The sequence below is a fragment of the Liolophura sinensis genome, chromosome 9 (genome assembly GCF_032854445.1).
Source record: "Liolophura sinensis isolate JHLJ2023 chromosome 9, CUHK_Ljap_v2, whole genome shotgun sequence".
NCBI classification, from domain to species: Eukaryota; Metazoa; Mollusca; class Polyplacophora; order Chitonida; family Chitonidae; genus Liolophura; species Liolophura sinensis.
The window spans coordinates 14,957,252-14,984,027 of NC_088303.1; the positions used below are offsets into that span (position 1 = coordinate 14,957,252).

Here is a 26,776-nt window from a genome sequence, read left to right on the forward strand (position 1 = left end):
GCTACTGGCGTGGACAAGAGGAAAGGCGTTTCAACCATTTTAAGACTTAATTCGCTGTTACTTTTATCCTGAAACAGGTTAACTGAATCAGATTGCTGACTACGGATAAGGGAAGAAGAGGGAGGAGGGTTAAGGCTCCAAGCAGTCAAAACGTTACGCTCAGCTGCCATGACAACATTAACTTTTATTATGCATTAGTGTAGTACAATTGCACGTCACGTTCAGGGCATGTGCGCAATCGTTTACACTTAGAAGGAAATCAAGGCATTCAGATGGAGATTGATATCCTTCAGAAGACCTTAATTCTCAGACTTAATGCAGAGTAATTTCAAACATTTTATCAATCATTTCACATGGCCTTTAATTGTCTTGCAAGGGTTTAACCTTAACGTGCGTTTATGCTTGTCAAATACATCAAGGAATTGATTGAGGTGTCCCGTGAACATTATCACTGCTGAAGCTAGTATATAACGCAGTTTCATTAAATTCTGCTGAAGAAATGATCAAATACACAAATCTTCTTTAAAATCTATGATTGTTTGATTGTTTTCAGCTATTTGGTTTTAAAATCATTTAAGACCAATCCAATGGTCCCAGTGATTCCTCATGCATGTTTCTATGGCATTGAGGTTATAGTCTCAAACAATTCATTGAATTGCGCACGGAAGGATAAGGCGATTATTTTAGCGTTGGTATGTTTGCGCTGGCTCAGAGAATACCGATATAGCGTGTTTCTGTTTGATCTATTCACAATTAGGCAGCAAGGGCTAAAACTTCTCTTTAGGTTACACATGCGCAATCCAGGCCATGAAGAGTGAGGATCACTGGCTGGGTGACACTGCCACACAAACATTGTTGAGACACTATAGTCTCTGCTCTGTTATTCTGCACCAAGATAAAATATATCCGATTTTTTATGTTTTGGATAGAACTGAAAATTGTTATTCCAGTGTTACTTCCCACCCTCTGGAGGTTACCAAGGTAACAAAATGCTATGACTTCACTTCCATCAACCACAATTCAAAAAATGGTGGTCATGCTAGGTTAATTTTTTGTATGATGTAGAGAAAAATGCAAGCTGTATTTTGGTAGTATTATGCAACACGAAAGTTGGAGGATATATACTTTTGAGGTTGAAGTTGACAAATTTACTACATAAACAGTAAGCACAATCAGTTTGTTTGTGTCACCTTTAACACCACCTTAGATCTCTCTGAAAAATTCAAACGTCAAATAAATTGAACACGGCCATTCGAAGCAACCTGTGCTTTCGAAGAAATTGCCAGGCCGTCTAAAGCAATTTACTCTCTCTGGAGAGAGAGAGGTGTCGAGCTAACGGGACTCAGAACGCGGCAGGCAAAGCTATGGCTTTATTAACCGCTTTTTGGCCAGCCAATATCCAGTGTAGATCTGGTTAGATGTATGTCAAGAGCTATCGTGTTTAAATAGGTTTCGGAGCTACAAGCTGACTGTCTGAGGCATGGCGAACACCGGGCTTGGGACAGGTGGTAATAGCACAGATGTCACGATAATGTCAGCGTCGACAGGGATCGGAATATTTCTATCAAAGCTTCCATCTTGACTTCAAGGTCGTTCTCACAGGATTAATCTACTGCTTGATGTGTTCATGAGTATCGAAATGAAAATTATTGATTCATTCAATCATTCCCTTCCTTGCTTCATTTATTTATTCGCTCATTCAATCGTCCACATTTAAATGCTTACTCTGCAGCCTGAAAGATTCAAATAGTATTGCACATTTGCCAGGCATTAAGGAAGGCAGTAGACATAACGTATTCTAAAGATGATTAATGCATGCACATTTCAAAAATATACTAACTAGGAAATTTTCTTTCTTCTTTTATTGAAAGCATGAACGACTCAATAATCTGTACGGAACAACAAGTACAGAATTCGCCCTTATCCATGGCTCTGCAAACATTAGCCGCCTTGGTATTCACTGCTTCGGACAGGAAGTGACGTACCCTTCGCCAACGCTCACCTCTAAAAATGTGGAATAAAGTTTTCTTCTTTTATTTGTTTTCCTGTAGTTGTTTGGTAAATTTAACATTAACACAACATTTTAAGAAATTCTAGACAACTGACGTCTCATAAATTGTGATTAATATCACTGCATATTTTACATAACTCTTCTCACACCGTGGTGCCTTTAAGTTGCTACAGTCTTTAAGCATTTACATGAACAGGTATATAAAACCCGGAGGTAAGTTGACAAAAATCCGGATTTCACCGGTTATGTTTGATCATTTGTCAACTTTCACACAGATGCGTTGACTTTACTTTTTATGTTGTAGACTTTTGCATCATAATGTCGCAGTGCAGGTATAATTAGAAGAACACAGCATGTTGTAATTTCTCCCTCCATCATCTCACTGTTGTGGCTGTGTGTTGGACAATTGACAACTGAGCTCAAAACCTGCTGACAATGAAAGCCCATATAGCACTTGCACTCTTTCAATTTACGCATCCCGCATGAGGAGAAGAAACTATGGTTTTTCTTTTTTATTCATATATCTACAATGGTTTTGCTACCTATGCTGCTATCTTTCCCTACAAAAATTCTCCGATAGCGTGTTTGGATCAAAGTGTCATATTTCTGTTTTCATCTTGACCTGAAATCTGGGTATAAGTGTCAGCTCTGATTACCAAGATATTGGGGCCCTTTAGACCAAATCCTGAACACGAATTCTGGATAAAATTGTTGTGCGGAATTAAATATAAATGCAGTCATTTTTCCTAATGTGTGCGCCATTTTCCACAATTTACTACAAAATGATTACCAACAAATTATCGCTGGTGAAGTAGATCAATTCCTTTTTGCTTAAAGTCCACCTTCTTTAACATGAAACGAACGTCGAAATTATGAATGTGCTCATCTAAAACTCCACACAACATTTTAGGTTGAGTTGCAAACTGCTTGGTTTTACTCATCGCTAAAATTAAAACATCAAAACCCTGAGTTTATTAAACGTCTTGGCTTCGAAGCCCTTTACACCCATGCGAAAATGGAGCACCAATTACAGTCGACCTTTTAAGCACACAGTTCATCTCACTGTAAAAGTAATGTGAATTTTGATTTCATTAATAAAATTCGCCTTAACTATATTCCATGAAACTAATTGGATACTGTGTATTCCACAATGTCACCAACGAGTATCATTAACGCCTATGGTGATTTCTGTAATAGACGAAACATCAAAGATGACATTTCATTAGAATCTTGATCGTCTAAGATTTTTATGATTTATGGGAAAGAGTGAAAAATAAACTTACCGTATGTAATATAATAACACATATATACGTATCAAGAGTAAAATGATGCAGGTGTTTATCAACTTTACACTGATATTATACTATACATATCATATTATTTATCGCTATATACTGTATGCACCAGAAGGTTTCGCATATTTGACAATGGTCTGGTTTACAGATGGGAAGAATGGTTCCGAGACTGGAGAAACAAAAGTTTTTAACTGTTGTTAATAACAAATCGCTTTTAGCAGCACAGATCATTGTTGGGATTTACAAAAAATTTAACGGGTATATTACACATTAGTTGATGTGGAGCTGTCGGCTCTTTCAAAGATCAGTTTTTTACCTTTTAGATCAAGAAATGACACAAAAATTGTGATAATTACAACATGGTTCTGCATCTCAACAAAATACTGAAAAAGGTATGGTTTTTAGGCATGAAATCTCCTAGAACGAAATCGAAACTTGGCATTTACGCTGTCGATTCGATAAACAAAGCGCACCGGCAATTTGTAGACCTTAACAAATTTAAAAGGCTAATTCTCCGAGAATTACCTAAAAAAAGCAAAAATCAACATGTTTTTTTACCTTAAAAATTACTATGTAAACTTAAATCTTCTTTCAAATGGAAACTTTACATGTAAGGTTATCTATTCTTTCGTAGCTCTTTTTTTGTAATTACTAAACATTTACACACTGTAAATTGAACTTGCGTCTCCAGTGGAAACAGTAATCAAAAAGCTATTGCATGTTTCCCGTCTATGCCGTACTCAACTCATTCTTCTCACTGAACAACATGGAATACATGTATGCAACTGGGCAAGTCTTTATGCGCTCTCTGTGCACTAACAGAACATCACTCAGAGCTAGTTGCTCCATCACAACAATTGATCATATCTGTTTGCATTCTTACATCACCAGTTCATGTCACTATCTCGCACCTTGCTATACTGGCTGTTCTGCATGACTGACACCGACTGCATGGAATACCAAGTGTTCTCGTTTTCCCGCACAACAAGCCATTTCTCTCCTTCCAAACTCCCTTCCACTTCGGGGATTATCAGCAGGCGGGTGTTCTATTTTCGTCTCAGATCTCCAGTTTCTGAAGACAGTTACTGGAAATGTTCACCCTCAAAGGTTTTATGCAAAACGACCTCCTTTAAGAAAGATATTTCACAATATTGCACATTTTCACTGGTTCCCATTGCTTTCTCTACGAAATTCGAAGGTAAAGACTTTATCTACTTGATGTTGAAAATTGCAGATCTCTTGGGAGAATATCAAGGGAATATCACGCAACCAAGGGGTAAACACAACCAACACGATCCCAACCTAGTCTATGTATAACTTATCATTCGGAATCTTCCAGACTTTCTCATTTATTAGGGATAAAAGGCTGCTATAAGTGATCTTTCTCATCTCATGATATATTCTGCACATATCGTAGTAATTAGTAATCTTTTCGACATCGTCAGTCTCATAATATCCTCGTATGTACGGCATGGCCGTAAGAATCAACACATTTGACATCGCTTTCTGCACATGTATTCTTTTACATGCCGCATCAATGAGCAGATTTACTACCATCTCCTTGAACAAGGTGAACAGTAAACGTCTTATTGGGTAACGCATACAGGGTTTAGTGAGTTGTTTTTATCCATAGTTTGTTGTCTAAAAAAAGGACAACGAATTCATGGCTTTGCCCCGATGATCTCTGAGCAACCAGAGGTGATTACGTCACAAGCTGACAATGAATTGTTGCCTTGCCTGAAGTTTTACCCTTAGGTGTTTTAAGGTTTTCGCTTGTAGCCTTCTACGGTTTATGGATTAAATGCCACAGATGCTTTCCTAGTGTAAAGAATCACTTCAGAGGCACCTAATCATAAGTCTTTGTATCTGGTATTAAACCTCGATACAGGCGCCAGAATATGGGGTGTACAACGGAAATAAGATTGCGTTGGCTGCACATGCAATATAACAGGTATCTAATTCTCCATCTATGGTTTACATAAAGAAAGCTCCTGCTATCCTCCTGAGATCGAGACGGGAGAGTCTTCTGTTGATCTGCCATGTATCGCAGGGAGTGCAAAGTGCAGGGCTTGGGTGTCAAATTGACCTTTATCGATCATAAAATTATCGATTTCGATAAATGATTTATCCACATGCATAATTCTTGTGGCCTTGTTTAGTTAGTTAAACACACGGGACGTCTTCGTTGTCGTGTCCTTAAATGTTTAAGCGTGAGGCCACGTGAACGTCACATTTTGTATGTGGGGTAATTTGGGGATTTTGTCACAGAGACATTGATGGACGATGCTAACCCGGAAGAGAGAACTTACACAGGTGTACCACGTTGGAAGTCTGCACGTTCTTCTTTTAAAGATGACAGCTCATGATTCATTTCCTTTCAAAACGGGTATTTAAATATACATAATTCTACAAGGAATCGATATAAAATAGTTATAATTATATAACAATGATTTTTTTCACGATAGCTCAAGTGATAGAAGCAGAGAGGCACTGGGGTTCGGCAGGATTAGCATATACCAGACACTGTCATACACACTACACAAGCTGTAATCACATTTCAGGACGTGAACCGAAACACAGCGTTCCATGCAAATCAAGTCATGCGAGTCTGTGCTGTACTTTCGCGCTCATATGCCTATGCGCTACATGTACATAGAGAATATTGCTCAGGGAATAACGAATCTGACAACAGTCGCTTGTTGGTATTAGCATAGAGTTTGAGCCTTTATGACATGTTGTGGCCAAATCCGCTACACATGAGGCATCACAGAGGATGAAAATTTAAAAAATGCCTAAGAGTACAGATGCCAAGAAAAAAATATCAGCTGGAGGAGTTTTCGATAATTCAAGTAGCTTGAATAGAAAAGCCTACTTCCTTCGAGACAATCTTGCTTGCAGCAAGATTCAAATATGGGTTTAAAAGCTTCAACTCGTGTAAAGCATGCTGACGTTCAACCCAAGCTACGAACCGAGGTGGGAAATAAGTTTGTCAGGACTGGATGAAATGTGTTTAAACACAGCGCGAATTTGGTCTTCAGTTTTTAACAAGAACGGGTTCCTGTAGAATAGCCTTTCTCGCCTATGTGGATAAGATTTCAAAGCCCTGGTAGCCCTTTCTGTCCGTGATATGTTACGTCCTCAAAATGTTTTATCGGCGGAATGTCGAGCCATGCAATTTGCTGATGTAAACTTCCTTCATAACGTTAGGAAAGCACCCGGTTTGTGACTCCTAAAAAGACAACACAAATTATTTTGCTAGATAGAATGTCATCCCTCAGGTGGAGTGTTTTGTCACGTAATAGACCAACTGTTATGAAGAATCTTATATGTTGCGAACAAATTCCGGGATGAAATTTTACCCCTTACCCACTCTTTACTAGCAATACAAGTAGTCCAAATTTAAATGGCACAGAGTCTCTCACTTTCCCAGTCTGCAGCCTTAAAAGGCTCATAAAATTTTTGCTTTCAAATTAATTATTTTGTTTTTTTTTATATTATTTTATTATTACTCAGACCGTTGCACATTCTACACAATTATGCAGCGTTACCATGGAAACTGAAAATGTGCTCTGTTTGGAAGCAATTTTACAAAGACAAAACTCAATGTAATGATAAAATCTTCCCCAAATTGCTGCAAACCATAAACGCATATTAGATGAAGGCGTATGCATGTTTTATCCTTTAGATACTGGAACCAATCCTGTGATCCTGTTTTCAACGGCAACGATATCCAGATTGCATTGCAAATTTTTACCAACGTATAAAAAGACATTTATTATTCCGCTGAGGATAGTTTGAATGTCTGTATTCGCATTTCCTGACTGTCTCTAATCTACTAAAAGCCCCTGGCAGATCGCGGTGATCTGTGCTGTGGGCGGATGAATTGACAACCATCCGACCACCAACGACAACAGTATCCAGCATCTAGAGCTTACTGCCAGCCCATCAATATTCATGAGTGAACAAGGTCGATGCCGGTAACTGTAGTGGTACACCAAGCCGAGTATGACTTTGTAATGGCCAAACAGCTGTACCTTCTGTTTCTTCCTTTTTTCCATTTGGAATAGTTACTGATAAAGAAAGTGGCTAAAATAAAATAAAGTGTGAGTTTTCTCCGGAAGGGTGATGGACGAAAGAGGGAGGGGGAGGGGGAGGGGGCATGGCAAAGGTAGATGCAGAGAAAATAAGCAGCTTAAATGCTTCAATTGGAATGGACAGGGACAAGTTTTTCTGAACATACAGCGTATCGTTCTTCTTGGAAACGAGTTCTATACGACTAGAAATCTTTGGGAATGTATTGTAAGATGTTAAGTGGACTCTGAACTTAGCTTCGTACACATATTGGTGCGAAATTATCTTTGCCTCTTAAATGATACTTTGAGATGTAATGAGCTAAAACACGACGCCATGCACAGAAACCCAGTAATCACGACTGTGCGACCGCTTCGGTGGCCTAGTGGTTAGATCATCCGCCTCGAAGTCAGGAGACCTCGAATCAAACCTGCCATGGGCCAGGTGAAACTAAAGAATTTAGATATGATACATGTTGCTGCCTCGCTGGACATACACAGGTCAGAGCAAGGAAACAATACAGATATATGATTTATTTTCAATCATATTGATTTCTTATTAAGAAATTACTCTAAGATAAGAAGGAAGTAAATACAGGGAGCATATAATGACTTACAAGCTGAATTCATTTTCAGAGTTAATTCAATTAGCATATACACCAGCCGTTCTATTCACGATAGATCTCCTGGGTCTCTTCACCACTAAACAGTATTATTCTAACAGTCTTTTTGGACAAATTTTAATTTCAAGCGTACATCTCACCCTAAAACTCATCGCCTATCGGGCTTCGTTTATATTCAAGTCACTGATGTCTAGATCCCAAGAGTAAGCCTCATTTGTGCGAACAATTCTGGCAATGCCTTTTGGTGGTGTCCACCAATCAAACCAAGCATCAGTGGCGAAAAAAACTATAAAAGAATTCATGATTAACTTTGGATATATGATTTCTGTAGAGGGACTGAAAAGTTCCTTGACCAGCGGTGGTTAGTGGTTAAAGGTGCTTGCTTTTCAGTTATCGCTCGGACACCTGATGGGGGCTCCAAATCAACCTCGGACAGGAAATGTAATCCCCAGCTTTCACTGCTTGTGGGGTCTTGGTGACGAAAAGCGGTGGACAACACTCGTGGGGCTATTTTCACAGTCTTACATTGCTGCGACACCCCTTGTCTTCTGCCAGTACGATGTGCATAGGCCTACTTGCAAGTTACATGTAGGAAAGTTCATCAGTCGCTTGTCAAAGGGCAGTGGTTTACCCGGACAATCCTGTGTCCTCCACTCACAGTACTGACCGTCATTGTACAAATGAAAAATTCTTCAGTTCACCATTTAACTCCAATCCCATCAAATGTATACACGTATAAACAAAATTTATACATTTATTCTTTATATATGTATAACGGTGACTATTATTTGTCTCCGCACAATCAACATTTCTGTTCTCGCCATGTAATTATGTATTTTTAGATTGGGATTTTATCTTTTTATTTTAATATTCATATTACGGCGCTAGAAGAAAGCAACGAACCTCGACAGTGGTAAATTTGTCAAAATCCACAAAAAGAGATCTACCGTTACATCATACCTTGTGTGTATGTTTATAGAATAGTGAGATTTGCTCATTCGAACTAAAACAGCTGTAGAGTAATTAGTAAGGATAACGCTTCATCGGCATTTATCCTTGTGGACGAAATTGTCTGTTATCTGAAAAAAGAGCAGTAAAAATGTTTTGCTAAGAAGAAAAGAGCATTTTTCGGTAGCGCGTTGTAGTTACTCAGTTGGCCGACTGTGTGATTTAGCTGGTCCGTGTTCCTGCAACGTCTGATACCTTGGACATCTCCCAAGTGTATATTTACTGTACCGGTTTTAGTGGAATAACCAGATCGGGTCGTAGCCTTGGCGCGGACTGCATGGTTTTAGTCTAGCCGGTAACAGTAGAATAATGGGGAATGAAGCCCATTTTAGTTTCGCCGCTATTGTTCGCTGACGTGAGAGAAGGGTGGTTAATGGCACCATACCTCCCACTGACAAACGAGATGGAGCTGTTATCTGCCAGCTTCCGCCTGATGTACCTGATCTGATCCTGAGTCAAACCGGTGGTCGGCTAGCGGCTTGCGGGACAGTGATTTATCGGAGGAGGAGGTTATTGACAAAGTCTACTTCAATAGCAGTTATGTTGCAGTTATCACATTCCGTAGCAGGTGCTCTTCACATCAGCTGATAAAAAACGGGAAACACTGGCTGCAATGTTATCGGGTTTTCGAGTAGACAATTTTATGCGGTCAATATACCGATGGGCATACAGATTTTAATGCTGCGAGCGGGTGCTTAAGTTTGGTTTCATTAAATACTGGTATAGAGAAACTGAAAAAAAACTTCCAATATTTCTTTATTATTCCTCGCCCTTATGACGTTTACAAGAAACAGTTAAAGTATAGTTGATACGACACGAATAAGGGGCTCAAAATGGCGACAAAGCGGTGTAAATTCCGTCTTGGAAATTGTGGCTAAACCGCATAAGCCCTGGAGCTGGGCTGGGGAACGAGATTTAAAACTCCATTAACTCCACCATCTTTCAAATATCGTGCCACAAAAAAGCATGGGAAGTTTCTCGCTGGCTTTTTCAAATAGCACCTTTCAGTACTTTGCCGACTGTATCTTTAAAGCATTGTTTGTGTGCTTTTGTCTTTCTCAGTATCATAGTATACAGAGATCGACCAGTAGGTCTAAGTGGGTGCGCATTTCAACACGCAAATTCAAAGAATTTACATCCCACCGTAAATGTAACTTATGTATGGGAGAAGGTGGTTTTCAACCTTGTTCTGATCTTACCCAAGATAATCCTGCACACAACAATTTATCACAAATGGACAAAATCTGATTCAGTTATTGTACCGACCATTCTGATTTAGGGATATCGTTAAATATGCAAAACATATGCACAGATCTGGCCTTTTCCTCGCAGTTATTGCGAGGAAAACAACGGCCAATGACATTTGACGATATCCATTAAATAAACAAAACTTACGCACGGATCGGGCTGTTTTTCAAATTTGTTTCAGACAATATTTGACGCAATCGTTGCGCAAACATGTTAAAGACGGACAGACAGACAGTTTGACATACCCAAATTATCACACTGGAAAAGTGTGATAAAATTTTGGGTAGGACACTAATGTAAAGTTTACGTCAACATAACAACATAAAGGACTCATTTACATTTCAGCCCGTTATGGACTGTGATTTGTTTTGTCTTATCTGATGTGGATGTCAGACCATGCCCTTCGGTACTGTTTGACATACTATGTTTTTCCAAATGGAACACTATCCGGTTATTGGCAATTTGTTCTCACAGATTGAAAGGTTAGCTTCAATTGACATGTTTACATCGGGGGGAACCACTGTTAGCGTATACAGTGTTTGACACTCTGTGGTAAGGCATTGTGCAGAATACATATACCGTGTGATACAAGATAAATGTCGCGCAGACATGAATAACAGCCGATGGCAGAGTCAGATTTCAGCAATACAGAGTTTGTACTGAATGGGCATGCTATGTTGCGTACAGAGACCTGAACTACAGAGCTTCCGGGATCAAGGAATATAGAAATAACTCAGGATTTGAGTTGTGCAAGTAAAGATCTTTAAAAGATAAAACACAAAAGGATTAATAAGCAGTCAAGCGTACAGATCGCAGTAATTCAGTCCAGCACTCATTTTTAAACACAATGATGTTAATCTTAAGATATGAAGTATTCAAAGTTTCTTGTACAAGGAAACTTTAATACAATATCAACATTTGGGGATACGTAAATTCATGTAATCCGACATTTTGACACTACTGGAATGATTCAGAGAGTAAAATATAAGAGACATAACTAACTTTTAATGTGATAAGCCTTTCGAACCTTACAGGATGACTTCAAACAGATTTCAGAAGCTACGTTCGGGCGATCTTTGATGTTTGATGACTTGATAGGGGTTAGGGGTAAACTATAAATTTCAAACGATTTGGCCTTTGTAGTGCATGTACAATGTACCTGTATTTAACTGTATCGCTGTATCGACGGAAACCCTGATTGATAACTTTTGTATGTTGTTTTAGAAGCAGTAGAGCACAATATTTTTTATTTAGTGGCAGAATCAATGAATTTGCCTTTGAACTATTACAATGTATTATTTTAGAATGAACTAATTATAATTTTGTTGACCGATTTTAAAAAGTCACCTCACTGACAAATATGTTTTAAGGCCAGCTTACCTAAGCTCACATTTGCGAGCTGTTTAACTTTAGGGTCACGGGGTCATATAATAATGTCAATGCTTTCGATTCTTCGTGTTTCTTCTGTTTCTACCATTCCTTACAAATGGTGAGATAGACTTAAATGTACAGATGGCCTTGGGTCCAGTATTTATCAAGCAACTTCACATTTAAGTCACGAATTGCAAGAGATGAAAAGGCCAAAACTCCAAAAAGGCCAGAACGTGAAAGAAGTATGGTTGTCCGTTGTTCTGCAGTAAAGGCAGTGTACACGTTTAAACTTCTTAGGAAAAAACCTTTTAATTGTAGCTGTGCTTGAATGTTTAACTTAAAACCTTTGATAAATGTGGTCCCAGGCAGGCAGGGCTCAAGCCTTCCAATTTGTTTTGACAAGAGTATCATTTGTGACTGAACGGTTCGTCTGTTATACCCACATAGTCCAGTAAACACCTACAGCCAAGATGAAAAACCGAATGCCCGAGTTAACGAAGAATTTAACAAATCCCATATTGAAAATTGTATCGGTAGAGATTCCATTAGCTTAGGTGTCAATAGCCAACAAATACAAATAATTTGTCCGCCGATATGTTCTTCGGTGGTAGGTGCGAATGCAGCGTGATAACACTAGGGGAAGGATGCCAGGATAGAGACGATCATGGCAGATCACAGGGTTAACGGTACAGTGATTTTAGACTTCCACTGGCACGAAGGCAAGATTTGCTTTTAATGATTTGCGAAGAAAATCCATTAGCGGGTAGAAAACGTCGGTGAATAATGAATCAGCTGTCAATGAACCCTGCTTCACATTCTCTATTTCTCTCCTTTATAAAAGTACTCCTTTTTTCTTGACTTTTTTTTAGACCAGATAAAGTTACCTTTCAAGTATAAAAGTGCTGAGATGATATGATCGTTGGTACCTTCGTACGTTGTTTTGGACATGGTCCATAAAAAACAGACCTGCCTTGATTCCGACACACGTAGTATAAAAAGCCACGCGTAGTTTGTTTCTACTAAATTCTTCAAATGCAAAGTCCACCACGCCTCAGTCATAGTAATTTAAAACACATATCCAGATTAGCTCGGCCTAATTTATCCAAAAGCAATGACCATCTTGTTTCAAACATAGTCATTCAAGTCACATGGTCTTCAGTTCAGGTCTTGAATTTATCCATATCTAGCTACACCTAGACTGATTTATACATAGCTGTTTAAAAGTAATGTATATATGTAAATCAAACCATCAAACCAATTTCAGTAGCCAGACGTAATGGATATGTATGCATGCTAAATGGACAGTGGAAAAATCATATAACGCGCATAGTTAAAATGTGATTTTGTGGTTTATGGTTTGACTCTAGTTTGAATGGTGCATAACATCAGTATCTACGATATGGCAATGCAAGAATATGGGACAGTTCATATTAATACATCATCAGAATGTAGAAACTCGTTTGAACAACAAAACGCCAGGAATTGGGGAGATTGTCAGAAAATTTGCAGGTGTGTCTAACCATTTTAATATTTTATTAATGGTTTAATATTAACGATTTGTAAGCGCAGTGTATTGCACGCAAATGTTATTTTCCTGATTATTGCATGTTTCATATAAGAAACGAACAAAGCTTTTGTGACAGGTACATGGTGGCGTTTTGTGCTGAGTCAGACGGCTTTGGTTATGAACATGCACATCCGCAGAAACCAGGTAACACGAAATTACCAGATCTTCAGCAGGTCAGAGTCACGATAGCCGTGATAGAGAAAAGGCGTTTCTAGACGTTTACTGGTGATAAAAAATGTCCCTTTCTCAACTGTCAGCTTGTGTCTCTTAAGCATAACCTTCCGTTGAAAGTAACACACTGAGTTAGCCAGGCTTCCATTAGCGGGTTGATTACGTTACGTTGATGATTCCCAATGCTCCACTAGGACCCAACTTCATTTTGATAGATGGTCAGATTACAATCAGATTTCATGTCAGCATATCGTTACCCCCCCCCCCCCCCCCCCCCCACCTCAGACACCTTCACCTGGAACGAGGACCCCATTAGCACTTCCGTTTCTCGGGAGGGAAACGGATGTAATTCTGTTTATTTTAGGGTGTAAAGTCTTTTTTCGCTGCCAATCTGCCATTTTTGGTGTACAGGTGCATGCTTGGTATAAAAATGATGGAAACTGCCTAAGTGTTGGACAAGAGTGAGTTTTAATGATGAAAGATTGAAATTATGGGCGAGAGGACACAGGGAGACAGGTGATGATGAGGCTGCCAGGGATGTTCTAGGCATCGTTCCAAGCTGCCGACATGGAAAGATCCAGATGTTGACGGTCAACCTATGTCAAGATTTTTATGGTTGCTTTCTCACATACTGGGCCAGGTAAGGCACGGCCAAGGAATGTTTGGGACTGAGTTACAGGGCTAAAGATTAACACTGTAGCTTATGGAAAATTAATGAGAGTCTGAGGCCACCTAACCTTATATTGGCCAATCCTTCCTGTCACGAGTTAGCGCCCACTACTTTCGGTGACCACATCTTCACCGGGTCGTAGGGTTGAGCACTTCACGGAGTGGGCGGACTTAAAACCTGACGTAAATGTCCGGTTGAAGCTGGCGTGCCACGGGAACAAAGCTGACACATCGACCTATTTTAGTCATTTCTATGATTAATAAAAAAAATGATTGAAAGTAATGAAAATCAATAAAACTATTAGATTTGGTACAAGATGTACATTTTCACGCATACCTTCATGGCTAAGAAAGTTTTTTGATCTATGTACAATATTTGCGAATGACTGTTGTGCTTTAAACAGAACAACACAAATATAGCATCATCTCTGCTTGTGACCAGTGAGCTAAGAAAGATTTACTTTAAAAACATTTATTTATTCTGATTATTCGTCAGAATGAAACACGATTGCTAGTGACGTCACATCGAAGTTATATGCCCATGAAATGGCTGCACAGCTGTGTTCATATTACGTGAGTGGCTTTCAGTCTGGAAAGGGCGAATTTTTGGTAAATAACTGTCCCTACGGAAATACAGCCTTAATTCTGTTTCAACTATGTAGAAATGCACTCCATCGCTGATGGGCATGCACGCGTGGAACCAAGAAGTATACGTTTGGCAATTCTTTCTTCTCTCTGTTGTCTGTTCAAGAACATTTCACTATCAATGTTGTATGGAGCAACCTGTATTTTCTTTTCATTTTACTCCAGAAATCGTATACATCAAATGAAATTTTCTTTCAATCAAGTAATTGACCGGAAAACCGCGTAACCCATTACACAGGTGCACCTGAGCGCCAGATAAAGAAGCGTTTATAATCCTGTCCGTCCCTTGTGATTTGAATTAAATTTAACCCTCACCATGACTTCCACATGATAATGGGCCGATAATGTGCACGCCAACAGGAACTAGGTTTTTTTCGCACAATACCGCTTTATATTATGAGCCTAGGAATAAGTGGAAAAACGAAAAAATTGCATTTCACCTAAACCTGGACCACTTCCGGTTTCTACGTGATTTCCTGGAGTCCTTTTCAGTAATTAAAGCTGGTGTCAAATCATTTTATTTTTTAAAAATAATTGGTAATACTACCGGGTTCATTAAATACGCCTGGGCTCATCAGTTACATTAAAGCTAATGTGTGTCTGCCGTCATCGAAAGGCAATGTCGAATTCTCCGGCTTAATGATCAAACGAATCTAGTTCGAGTTAACTTGTCCAAATAGTTATGCATTGTCCAGTCAAGTTAGTAATGCTTATTTTTATCTTTGATCTAGGTACATGTACTAATATCATTCCCACTAAAAGTTGCAGCAAAATATATAATCCGCAAATTATTTATCATATTAACTGATAAGCTGGTATAATTGTGGTAGGTACGTTATGGTTCATATTGGTGGAAGGTCAAAGTTCAGTTCCGAACCTACCATCATTAAGGGTTTAAAACATGTGAATGCAAATCAATACCCTGGAAACAAAGCAATGACTTCGTCAAATTATAAAGAAAAGTATATCAGAGCGAGTAAAAACAGGACAGTAGGTACCGTGATCAATGATATCTGACAAATGCTATATCCAGCCTCTTGTCAGTTTACCTCAATTCCGGTTCTACTGTGATTGTTCAATTAAATGATAAAATAGTACAGCAACCTACATACCCTCTGTCAACATGGCTGGACACGTCAGTTATAAGGTATAGAGGATAAAAAATAATGTAATTCGTAGTTTTTTTTTTCAGTCTTTTTTCGAACAACATGTAAACTGTATACTTGAAAGAAACTCAGAAAGAGTTTTAAATCAGAACAGCCTTGATATAGATGGGAGATCCAGCTACGACCATGGAATTCATTTGTGTCCTTGCTGAAAAACTTTCAAGAAAAAATGTCAAGAAACGGGAAACGTTGAAGTACAACGTCTCCAGTGCTCGTACATGAAAATTGCTAACTCACTGAAGAATAATGGCGTTGACACCATATATAGTTCGCATACATGATCCCCATGTTTGACAATCATACATAAATCCCTAAACTATCACGTCATCAAAAATATGGCTCTACAAGGTTTTTTACATACCCGTACGAAAAGCGAAGAGCTAGACCGCAGTTGCCACCTCAGAGCCTTACATATGAACTTGCAAAGTCTTTGTTCCAACTCTCTCCCGTATAACGAAGCTGACGCTGGTGTCACAAGGGCCCAGAAACAGCTGGCGAAGATGTAGTTATGACGTCGTTGATGCTCGGAACTATCAGTTTCGAAAGTGAGACTTACATTTGAAGATGGGAATATTTCGTATGTAGTGTCTACTAACCTTCTCTTTGGTCACTTGGTCCATTTACTCACACAGTTTTTTTTTAAATAATACTCGTGCCAAAGATATTAAGTTTAGTGCTTCTTCATGTACAAACTCTAGTATAAGGCCCCATACGTTAAAACTGTTTTGTAAAACAGCCTGGGTGTCCGCATAGAAAGTAGAGAATACGCGTCAAACGTGAAAGTGTACGGGAAACGCCATGAGAATGTGTGGCAACGTCATGGGAATGTGTGGTGACGTCATGGGAATGTATGGCGACGTCATGGGAATACGAAAACATGTAACACGTTCACGGTGATCGCTGTTTTCACGTCAGTTGAACGCGCCAACAGTTTCTCGTCTTTCCGAGAAATTAATCTCAGCATCAACTCCGACATTAGTATGTCACCCGTAAACTATAAATCGGTGTTACAAGTCGATAATCACAAGAACCATTTCCACAACATATATGGCAAATAAATCATATAATATATACATGAGAAGGAGCCGCGTTATTATATTAAAATTTTTGTTCTGTCTGCTGCATTGGCTTAATTATAAGAAAACATCAAGAAAGAGTAAGAGGCATTTTGGTCAACGTTATAAACGTACTACAACAAACTGATTTGCCGAATGGAGATTTTTGTTGAAAAACCTCTAACTGCTTCGGTGGTACGCTGGGCGCTCATGGTAATGATGATATCAATGATGATATCAATGATGATGATGATGGTGATGATGATGGTGATGATGATGGTGGTGGTGATGATGATGGTGGTGGTGGTGGTGGTGGTGGTGGTGGTGGTGGTGGTGATGGTGATGATGATGACGATGACGACGATGATGACGATGGGGTAGTAATAGTCTTGGATATCCATGCTGATGTTGATGCAGACAGTAAAACTTGAGTGATGATTACATGATTGTGGACAATGATAAACATTACTCCACGCAACACTCACCTGTGTGTATTTCACCAGCTTACACATGACGTCTCCAAAAAACCACGTTTGGGCGACATCTTGTATCAATGTAAATGGTAAAGCGATAAGAAGCACCAGAAAGTCAGCCATAGCCAGGTTAAAAATGAATGTATTCGTTACTGTCTTCATACGCTGGTTTTTCCACACAACTAAGCACACGAGGAAATTTCCGAAGATGCCTAGAAGAAAGGTACAGGCAAACAGTACCATGAGAACAGCCACGTATGGTTTTGGGGTGAGCCATGCCACAATGGCTTCCCTAAACTCATCAAGTGTGGCCACACAATCTCCTGTGACAGGGTGGAAGTAGTCGCACGATGGCTCCTCGAACGTCGGAAAGAAAAAGTAATCAGAAAAATTATCCATTGTTTCGACTCCTGCAGATCAGAAACGGTTTTCTTGATAGTCGGAAGGGTTCAACAACTTGTCGTTATGCTGTCTTTGACTAGAAAGATTTTAGATTTAACAGTCAGCAAATTGCAGATTCGGGGCTTAGTCGTCGATCGACCGGTTCATGCAATATCCAGTCAGACATAGATTTCACAACCAGGTCACATTGTTCCTATCCACTAATAAAGATATTTCAACTTTCAGAACTTAAGCTGCTGATGTCACAACACCCACAGGTATTGTAGGTGCTAAAACATGTCCAAGAAACTATTCAGAATGATTCTTGGAAACAGAATTTGTCTTCGAGTTTATTACACAGGTGTTCGTCAGTATTGGTTCTTTCAATCAGAGGTACACTGTGTTTTCATTGACGATATCACACAGCTTTTAAGTTAAGTCCAAGGCAATAGAAAGAGATTGACATTACAGTCATGCTTTTCTTCATGATGATCACCCAGTTGATGTTCATAAAGCGCTGAAACGTTCAACTTTTAGTGGTGAAACAGGGTTCTGTCCTTCAAATAGTAATGGATTGTTAAATTAAAATTGTATTTGTCCTTAGCAAACGTGACGTAACACTACGGTTTGCTTACTCACTGAGGAACTGCCATTAGCCGAGCTCAGGTGCACACCACATGCCGCCTTCACCTGAACGAGCTTCCGGTGCATAATGCCATCGTCGACGTAAACCAGTATAAACGCATTAGATGTTACGTGACTTTGCAAATGTCCCATACGCATGAAATGTAGCCCTCGCGCACGTCGTCAGGGTAATTTCCATGAAATACTGTTCTCGTGAGTATTTCAGTTTACTGCTCCTTTGCTGTTTCTGTTCACATTGTCGTGTCAAGCAACTAGGGCTTTTCTAAACGAGACTGTGACATGTGGGACTCACACCAACTGGAAAAACCGTATCCCTCAATTTCGTCAAAACGGTTTTTGTCAGTTTTGTCTTGTTGCACGCAGTCCACAGTGTTTTTAATCAGTCCCACCAATTAGGATGTATGTTTCCTGAATACATTCTTTTACCAGGAATGACAAGAGATCCAGGAAACTCGGTGTAGAACAGGGAGAAATCATTTGGGCCCGGTGTAATTTAGGTTTATGCGACAGCTTCCAATCCTTGTATCAAATATGTTTTCCTCGTTACTTGTCTCACTCAACTCGAACCGTCCACAACAATTATCTAATGGGCTGCTCTCATATGTCGCCTTGTTTCGCACAAACACTCTATGAAACTAATGGACCATTGAAATAAATGTCTCCTTTAGCGCGCGTCGAATCTCAAAGACAAAGGATGACTAGGAAGCAGCGATACAAACCGGAATATCATAAGCGATTCTCTCGCGTCCCTTTCCCTTTTTGCGCTGCTTTTGACATCATGCTCCGGAACAACACGGTACATGGCTTGGACATTTATATACGGATGGTTTGTTCAAATCTGAAGGTCTGTTAGATTTGTTTTCATTGATAACGGCATGGAAATAACACATCCTCGTAAATGCTATAATGACCGCGTGTCGAGTGACGCAGACTGTTTTATCAGAGCTTAGCTAAATGTCCCATGGACCATTAAAACACTCTTTCCGCTGCACACATCCGTAAATTCAATTGTTTCAGTGACGTAGGTTCCTTGGTTCGAATCCCGATGGACAAGGTTTAAACATTCCATGTGGTATGTATCCTTACACGTCACATAGTAGTCAACACATAGCACAGAACATAGACTGGGGCAAGGGAGAAGTCCTTATAGCTAACACCTACTTCAGACGTTTCAGGCGTTGGGAGAAGATATTGTCTAAATTTTCTCTACAGATCACGCCATCTTTATATGGCGGTATGAGCATCCTGTTAACAAGATCATAGCATCTCCTGGCAAATCAGGACGATCTGTCATACATGTTTTACACGCTTATCGCTGACAAGAGCCTCGTTAAACGATTTGTATTCCGATACAGACATACAACCATTACACGGGCTCAGGGATATCGATAGTTTCCCTTATACTTTAAGACAAGCGGCTTGAGAAGAATAACAAGGTATCAGACATGTTTAACAATCGCTACATTAGGCCCAGTTTAGATTCAAAATGCGATGCGATAAAAGAAACACGTTTCTAATTCATCTGTGATTGAGAATTAAATTTTTTAAATGTCATTGGGATGTCGAGGGATGGGGTGAACCTTTTTTGTGAGAGATCTTCCGTGTAATTTTCCTGTCCTTTTTATCCTTGGTATTTAGAATTGATTTATACAGAGAAGGAACTTTTCAAATTAAGAGTAATTTCACCTGAACAGCTTTCTGCTCTTACCATTTTAAGTGAATGATTGATTACGCCACTTCGGCAGTACTATGGTACCATATTATGGTAAAAACTTGTTTCAAACAAGACACTGTAGATGGCTTTAGAAAATCAAAAATTCAAACAAAAATAGACCGACATTGTTAAAACCAGCTAAAATGGCACAACCGTCAAATAAAATTCGAAAACCAAATTTAAAGTTTAAAAATAAATCATTTAGAAAATGAATTAGTTATGTATAAAACCTATATTTTATGATCTAGCCCAATAACATTTGGATATTTAATGAGAGGGTTTGAAAAAATACAGTCCATTGTGTGGAACCTTTGATGAATACGAGCAAAATCTACAGTCAACAAGGATGTGTTTGGTGCCATATCGGGCACCACACATAACACACTAGGGAGCAATGCCCCCAGGAAGCGTAACATAAAATGCCGAATACAGCATCCCGTCAGAACTACTTGATCTCTTCCAGATATAGGAATCAAAGTAAATGACACGGCGAATATCCTACAGTTTACTACTGACTTGAAGGTCTTGTTTACCCTCTCGAAGGCATCTAACGATTTTGATGCGATTCTTTATGCGTACTGCACGTTGATTTAAGTGTTTGGAAAGTAGCCGAACGCAGCCGCTATAGATTTAGCAAGACCTCGGTGATTTGTGTTCACATGAGATACTTTTTCGAACCCCGATCCATTTCTGTCTGCGCTCAAAATACCGCTCATGTGCAGATTACTGCCATTTTGCCATAACCTATGACATTGGGTCGCACGGTATTTCTGAGCGATGAGATTTAAGACCCTTACTTCCGGTTGACACGCCATTCACTTGACACTTTCCCCATCATTATGTTCACATCAGTATACCCCCTGTCCGTCCCTTGTCATTGATTCGGCTCAGTGTAGAATGTTGTGTGTGGGTAAGAATGGAAACCCACCCAAACATCGGTGAGCTGTCTGTGAGAGCATTTTCTATCTCAAGTCCGAACTCGGTGTGGGTTAGATAACACAAGACAGTCGGAAAACTTGACTAGGCTGGTTTGTTTTATTTGCTATGAAGGACAGAAACGTTATAGCAGACCTATAGGTCAGTTTGGATTTACCGCTTCTAGCCCCTGGATAAGTAGGATTAGACACAATTATGAAGCCGCAAGATACTGGACACTCCGTCAATATTTACTGGCAAAAGAACTGTACTCTTTGTATCGAAATATAGTTAGAGTGAATGGGTTTCATTGGAAAAAAAAAACCTGACACATTACCATTTGCACCAATAACTTGTGGCTTTGCCTGAAAACGTCCCACAATGGACGAGGTCGTACACGCCATATGATGTACCCTTCGGTACATCTTTATCCAAGTCAGAATAATTAATGATACATTAAAAATGTTCCATTAGTGTACTAGAAGTTATCACCAACATGTTTTGCAATATATGCTTTACTAGCCGTTTTTAATAAGAAAAGGTATCTTATTGCTGTAAAGAAATTCACTCGGTGCGCGTTCCACCTTGCGTTAACGTTGGTGACCTTGCCGGAATGGGCCAGAAGGTTAGGGTGTATACGTATAAAGCAACTACACAGATCGATACCGAGCAGTTTAACCGTGGGCTATAGTATCAATTAAATCTAATAAATTGACGGAGTAATATGATCAGCAAAGAAAAGTTCAGTCGTAAAGCTATTGTCTGCCATTAATCTACAGTTGAACAGTAAATGCTGCAGTCTAGACGACGCGTGGTTGGTGTACGAGTCAAGGCCTAATTCAGACATTTCTGAATAACTGGCGCCTACGCCATGTGAAGTGACGAACTGTGACATGTTGTCATATCTCATTTCGTATTAGCGTCACAAGCTGTGATCGAATTTGTTACAGTCCCAAATCAACAGTCATGTTTAATTTTACCCCATGTAATTTGTGCACGTTATCCTCAGTTTACGTTTTACCTGATTCTGCTTTAGCAATGGAAAGGTGGTTTTTGTAAGTTGCTACTGTTTAAGTATGTATATGAACAGTTAGAATAAAACTCTGACTGGTGTAAACTGAGCAAAGGCTGGATTTCATTGATTATGGGTAGCCATTTGTGGAGAGCCTTCTCTGTCATCATTGCTCTGGATTTACTCTCCATGCTGTTGTATCCTGATTATCTCCATGGCCTTCTTGGCGCCTCTTACCGCGGTCGCGGTGAGTTCAAGTCCAGCTCATGCTGGCTTCCTCTTCCACCGTACGTGGGAAGGTTTCCCAGCAACCTGCGAATGGTCGTGGGGTTTCCCCCGGGCTCTGCTTGGTTTCCTCCCACCATAATGCTGGTCGCCGTCGTATAAGTGAAATATTCTTGAGTACGGCGCGAAACACCAATCAATTAAATAAACAAATAACAGATCTACCAATGTGGAACATGGACCAACACTAAAATCAGTGTGCTATTGGCTTTGGGCTGGACATCTGACTGCTGAAACCAGCTGTGTGGTGCTTTGGTTTTGTACGTGTCACAGTCACCTTTGTTCGCGAATAGATGAGTTGTGGTAGTTTACATATTGTTGACAGCCCTAAGTGAACACAGTGTTTTGTATGGTTGTATGAATACCATTACGGTCCCTTTATTAATTGACATACTTTACCCAGATAAATGTTTGTTTGTTTGTTAAGGACTGTTTGTCGTTGTTGTTATGTCTATATAAATGCAGAAAGACACAGATTCAATTATAACATGATATTTCTAAGGATGACCGGATGGAAAAGCTTACCGAAGATTCAAGCCACAACTCACCCAATCAAAGCATACAGAAGCTGGCCTAACCATTTCTTATGCTTCCTTCTAAATCATAATCCAATCACAACTACCATATCTACAATTAGTCAACATCCGGCTTTCCGGAACCACGATCTTTGTTCGTCGAACGCGCATGCGCTGATTACTGCATGGTCAGGGTAGTGTTAACGGATAAACGTTAGTTTTACGGATAAAGTTTTGTTGTCTGTGGGTCATTTCTGTTACAATAAAATATAAAGCAAACATGGCGGTTATAGCTCATTGACTAGAACACAGACGACCATTTTTCTTACATGTTTTTGTTGTTAAATATAAGGTTATTTGATTGTTTGTCATCGCTAAGTATGAAGATCTATTGTAATGTCAAGTAACAGTAAGGTAAATTTTGAAGACTGGTTCTTATCTGCTGATGTGTGCTAAGAACTTCGATGATTGTAAATAAAACACTACACCCTACTGATAGCTTGGCATGGAATATTTATTTATTTATTGGTGTTTTATTTATTTGATTGATTTTTTACGCCGTACTCAAGAACATTTCACTTATACGAGGGATGTCGGGATTATGGTTGGAGGAGGCCGTGAATAGAGCCCGGGGAAAACCCACGATCGCCCGCAGGTTGCTGGAAGATGCAGCCGGAGAGGAAGACTTGAGCTTACAGGGACCGCATTTGGGAGGGGCTCTCGAGCTATTGTGCTGTCCTAACACGCAAACCACTCTGTCGCGGTCTTTTGTTTTCTACGAAGCCATTTTAATAGATAGGCCTCTGACGGATAACATAGAGAGACGGAGGGACCTTACTGCAGTCTAATTGTCGTTGGCGCCACGAACATTAGTGTGGAATGCGTTGTCGTGCGTGTACTGGTGTTACAGCTGGTACACTTGTAGCATGTCCATATCGAAGTTATACAAACTCCTACGGTTTATATATTCATATATTTGTGTTCAACGTCGCTCCGCCTGGAGGAACAGTTGACATTAACAGATGGAGACAAAATGGCCAAACTGACTAAAACACATAAACATTCAAATTTTTCCGTCCATGATCTTCGCACAAAACCATTATGACCTTAAACTTTTGCAGTCAAGTGATCTAATGGTACTTTAACGCATCACGTCAGATACACCCTAACGGGAATTATATAGAAAACAGGAAACCACAAAGTATAGGTTTTTCAACCTTCAGTACAAATGTATATGCCTAAGCAACGTGGACAAAGTGATGTTTGGCGATGACTTGGAAGACCATACAAGTGTCCAAATTGAACGTTATACGATAGCAAAATACTGTACAACAACGAAGAATGAAATAGCCATAACAAGTGCCCAAAGTACCTCAGAAACAGGCGATTGCAACCGGTCGTATACAGAGGTACCCGCAGGGTAAGCCTCTCACATGCATCACCGCCATGTTGTAGGACAGGGACATCAGCTCCCCCTAAGTGCTGTCGATAACAGAATCCCAAGCGTCATTCCCGGAGATAATGTAGCACGCTAAGCTGATCAGCCCATATCGACGGTTCTCCTGGCAGACGTTAACCCGCGCTTCAGGTAACTTGTTTACTGTGACAACACATTAAAGTCCAGCTGTGGTGAGATTGTTGGACGGTTAGCCGCAATTTACCAGTTCCGAGTAGATCCGTTAGAGGGGACTCACTATTATACATATAGTCTATCCTCTCCCCTCCCCCAACCACAACCACCCGCTCCGACCCCAAATCAACTTACTTTGCAGGCCAATGTCCCCAACCCCTACCCAATGCCACCAGCCATTGGGTGAACACAGAATAAAAATAATCTACCGTTAACACATGATTGCCTCTAATGAGGCAAAACCCACAGCAGTACGTGCGTATATACTCATTCAGCGTACTGTAACAAATAATAGCCATAATGGCAGCAATAAATGACTTAATCATTGCTGTTAATTGTAACCTGATTATTTTTGTTAATTTTTACCTAGGCACATATGGTGGGAAAACGAATCTTGCTGATTGTGGTACTTTTGTTACCATCGCATGCGGATACACCATGTCCATGTGGTGTCTTCTATAAGTGAAATCAGCACTAACATTATTTCACATCTAGCACACCACAGAAGCACTGGCACCAGGGCTGTATACAAAGCTTGCATATGTCCTATGACTTGTGGATTTGAATTATTTTGCCTAAGGCTTTCGGCAAGCAAACAGCTGGCAGGACGAGCACATTTAGATTTAGATTACGCAAAAAGCTGTACAAGACGACTTTAGTGTCCCTCTCTATCATGATGAAGACGAAGTGTTCACAATAATCTTCAAAGAGAGTTAATGACATGTGATTTACAGTGTATCTACCTTGCTTGATGTTTCTATCCACCTTTATCATTTTGTAAGGAAACTATTCGGAATTCTCAAAAGAACCAAGATCACAGCAACTAGGAATAGCATGTAAAGAAGATCTCAAGACATGGTAAAAATCGATTGGCGATTCCAAAAACCAAATCAACAGCTTGTCTCTTTACGCCGTGGAAACGGATTAGAAACAAGAGATTCAAAATTTCCGATACACTTTCAAACATGGGCTGTAGACAAGGGTATTTCCCCTGTGGTCAGCATCTCTTTAGAAGAAGCAGAATTAGCTCTGCGAGAGACGACCGTACTCTTAATCAATCTGGAATTGTCTCCGTTTGACATTCGCCATTCTAATGGAAAAGGCTATGCGATTTGCCTCTCGTGCACCTGCCAACTGTCATCAGCCAAGAGCGGAAAAAGCAAAGCGCCGTCTCATAAATTGATATTTATCCGCTGTTGGGATCCGTCTCCACTGACCGCACTGAGATAAATGACAAAAACTTTCTAGCGTTTAGTCGCTTTTCCTGTCCACAGCAAGCACGTTATGTTAAGTTTATAGCATGCACTATATTCAAACAGAATGTACGCATTACCCCCAAAATAGTCAAATGGGACTTCACAGTACAGTGAAGTCTTCCCTTCAACCATGCTCTCATCTCACAGGGAAAATTTCTCAAAGAATGACGAACGATCAAAAGCATTTAAAAAATTAGAAAATAAAACATGAAATAAAATGTAAGAAGAAATATAAACGTCACTTTCCAACTGGCATGCTGTTATTTAAATTTGGCTGGATTGTATCGTTTCTTTTAATTTGACAGGTGCATTTGTTGAAAGTCATTTCACTTACGCGGATACTGTCTGGTTTATATGTGAAGGAAAGCTGACACTGACTGGAGGAAATCCTCACCCCCTAACGATATACAACCTTTGTGTATATACAAGTACAATGAATCATTGGGCCATTTAATAAGGTACATGTAGATAAAGAAGACTGTCTTACCTCTTAAGTCGGCAAGAATGACGATGTGCGTTACAGAATGTTTGAGAAATGGATCTCATTCCCGCGTTCGCCCAAATCGTGATTGAAAACATGACAGATTTATGCTTTGTCCTGTGCTCTAACAACCCAGGTTAATAAAACTAACTAGGCTGAATGCCAAGTCCTTATGCTGGCAAACAATCAAAGTCTACCGGCTTGGACCTTTTTTTCCGATGCCTTGTCGCCACAACAGAAGAATATGATCTGGATCGTACATAAGACTAGAGTTTCACTGTTACAAATTGAATTAACGACTGCTCAATGAAGCCAGTGGAAGAGACTGACGGACTACACCAAAGGGTAATAAGTCAGTTCCCCGATGTGACCTTACTTCATATACTAATGTAAATTATAGTTGCTTTATTTTCCCTGATGTGACGTACTGTATATACTTTCTTTGTTCTTTGGTGGTTTGTGTTAGACGATATAGTTTTGGGAATTGGCCTTGGGATTATTGACCTGGAACTTCCATATTGGTTGGCGGCTGGTGTACGAATGTCTGTTTGACGCATAGACTTGAAGTGT

At 39.7% G+C, this 26,776-nt stretch overlaps 1 protein-coding gene across 1 annotated transcript in view; it reads right to left on the reverse strand.

Moving 5' to 3' along the window:
- LOC135475630 (orexin receptor type 2-like) overlaps positions 1-17,771 on the reverse strand; it is a 32,020-nt gene extending 14,249 nt beyond the window's left edge. The window contains exon 1 of the mRNA XM_064755561.1: positions 17,385-17,771. Coding sequence (XP_064611631.1) covers positions 17,385-17,771 — 387 coding nt within the window. The remainder of the gene's footprint in view (positions 1-17,384) is intronic.
- Positions 17,772-26,776: the final 9,005 nt, after the last annotated feature.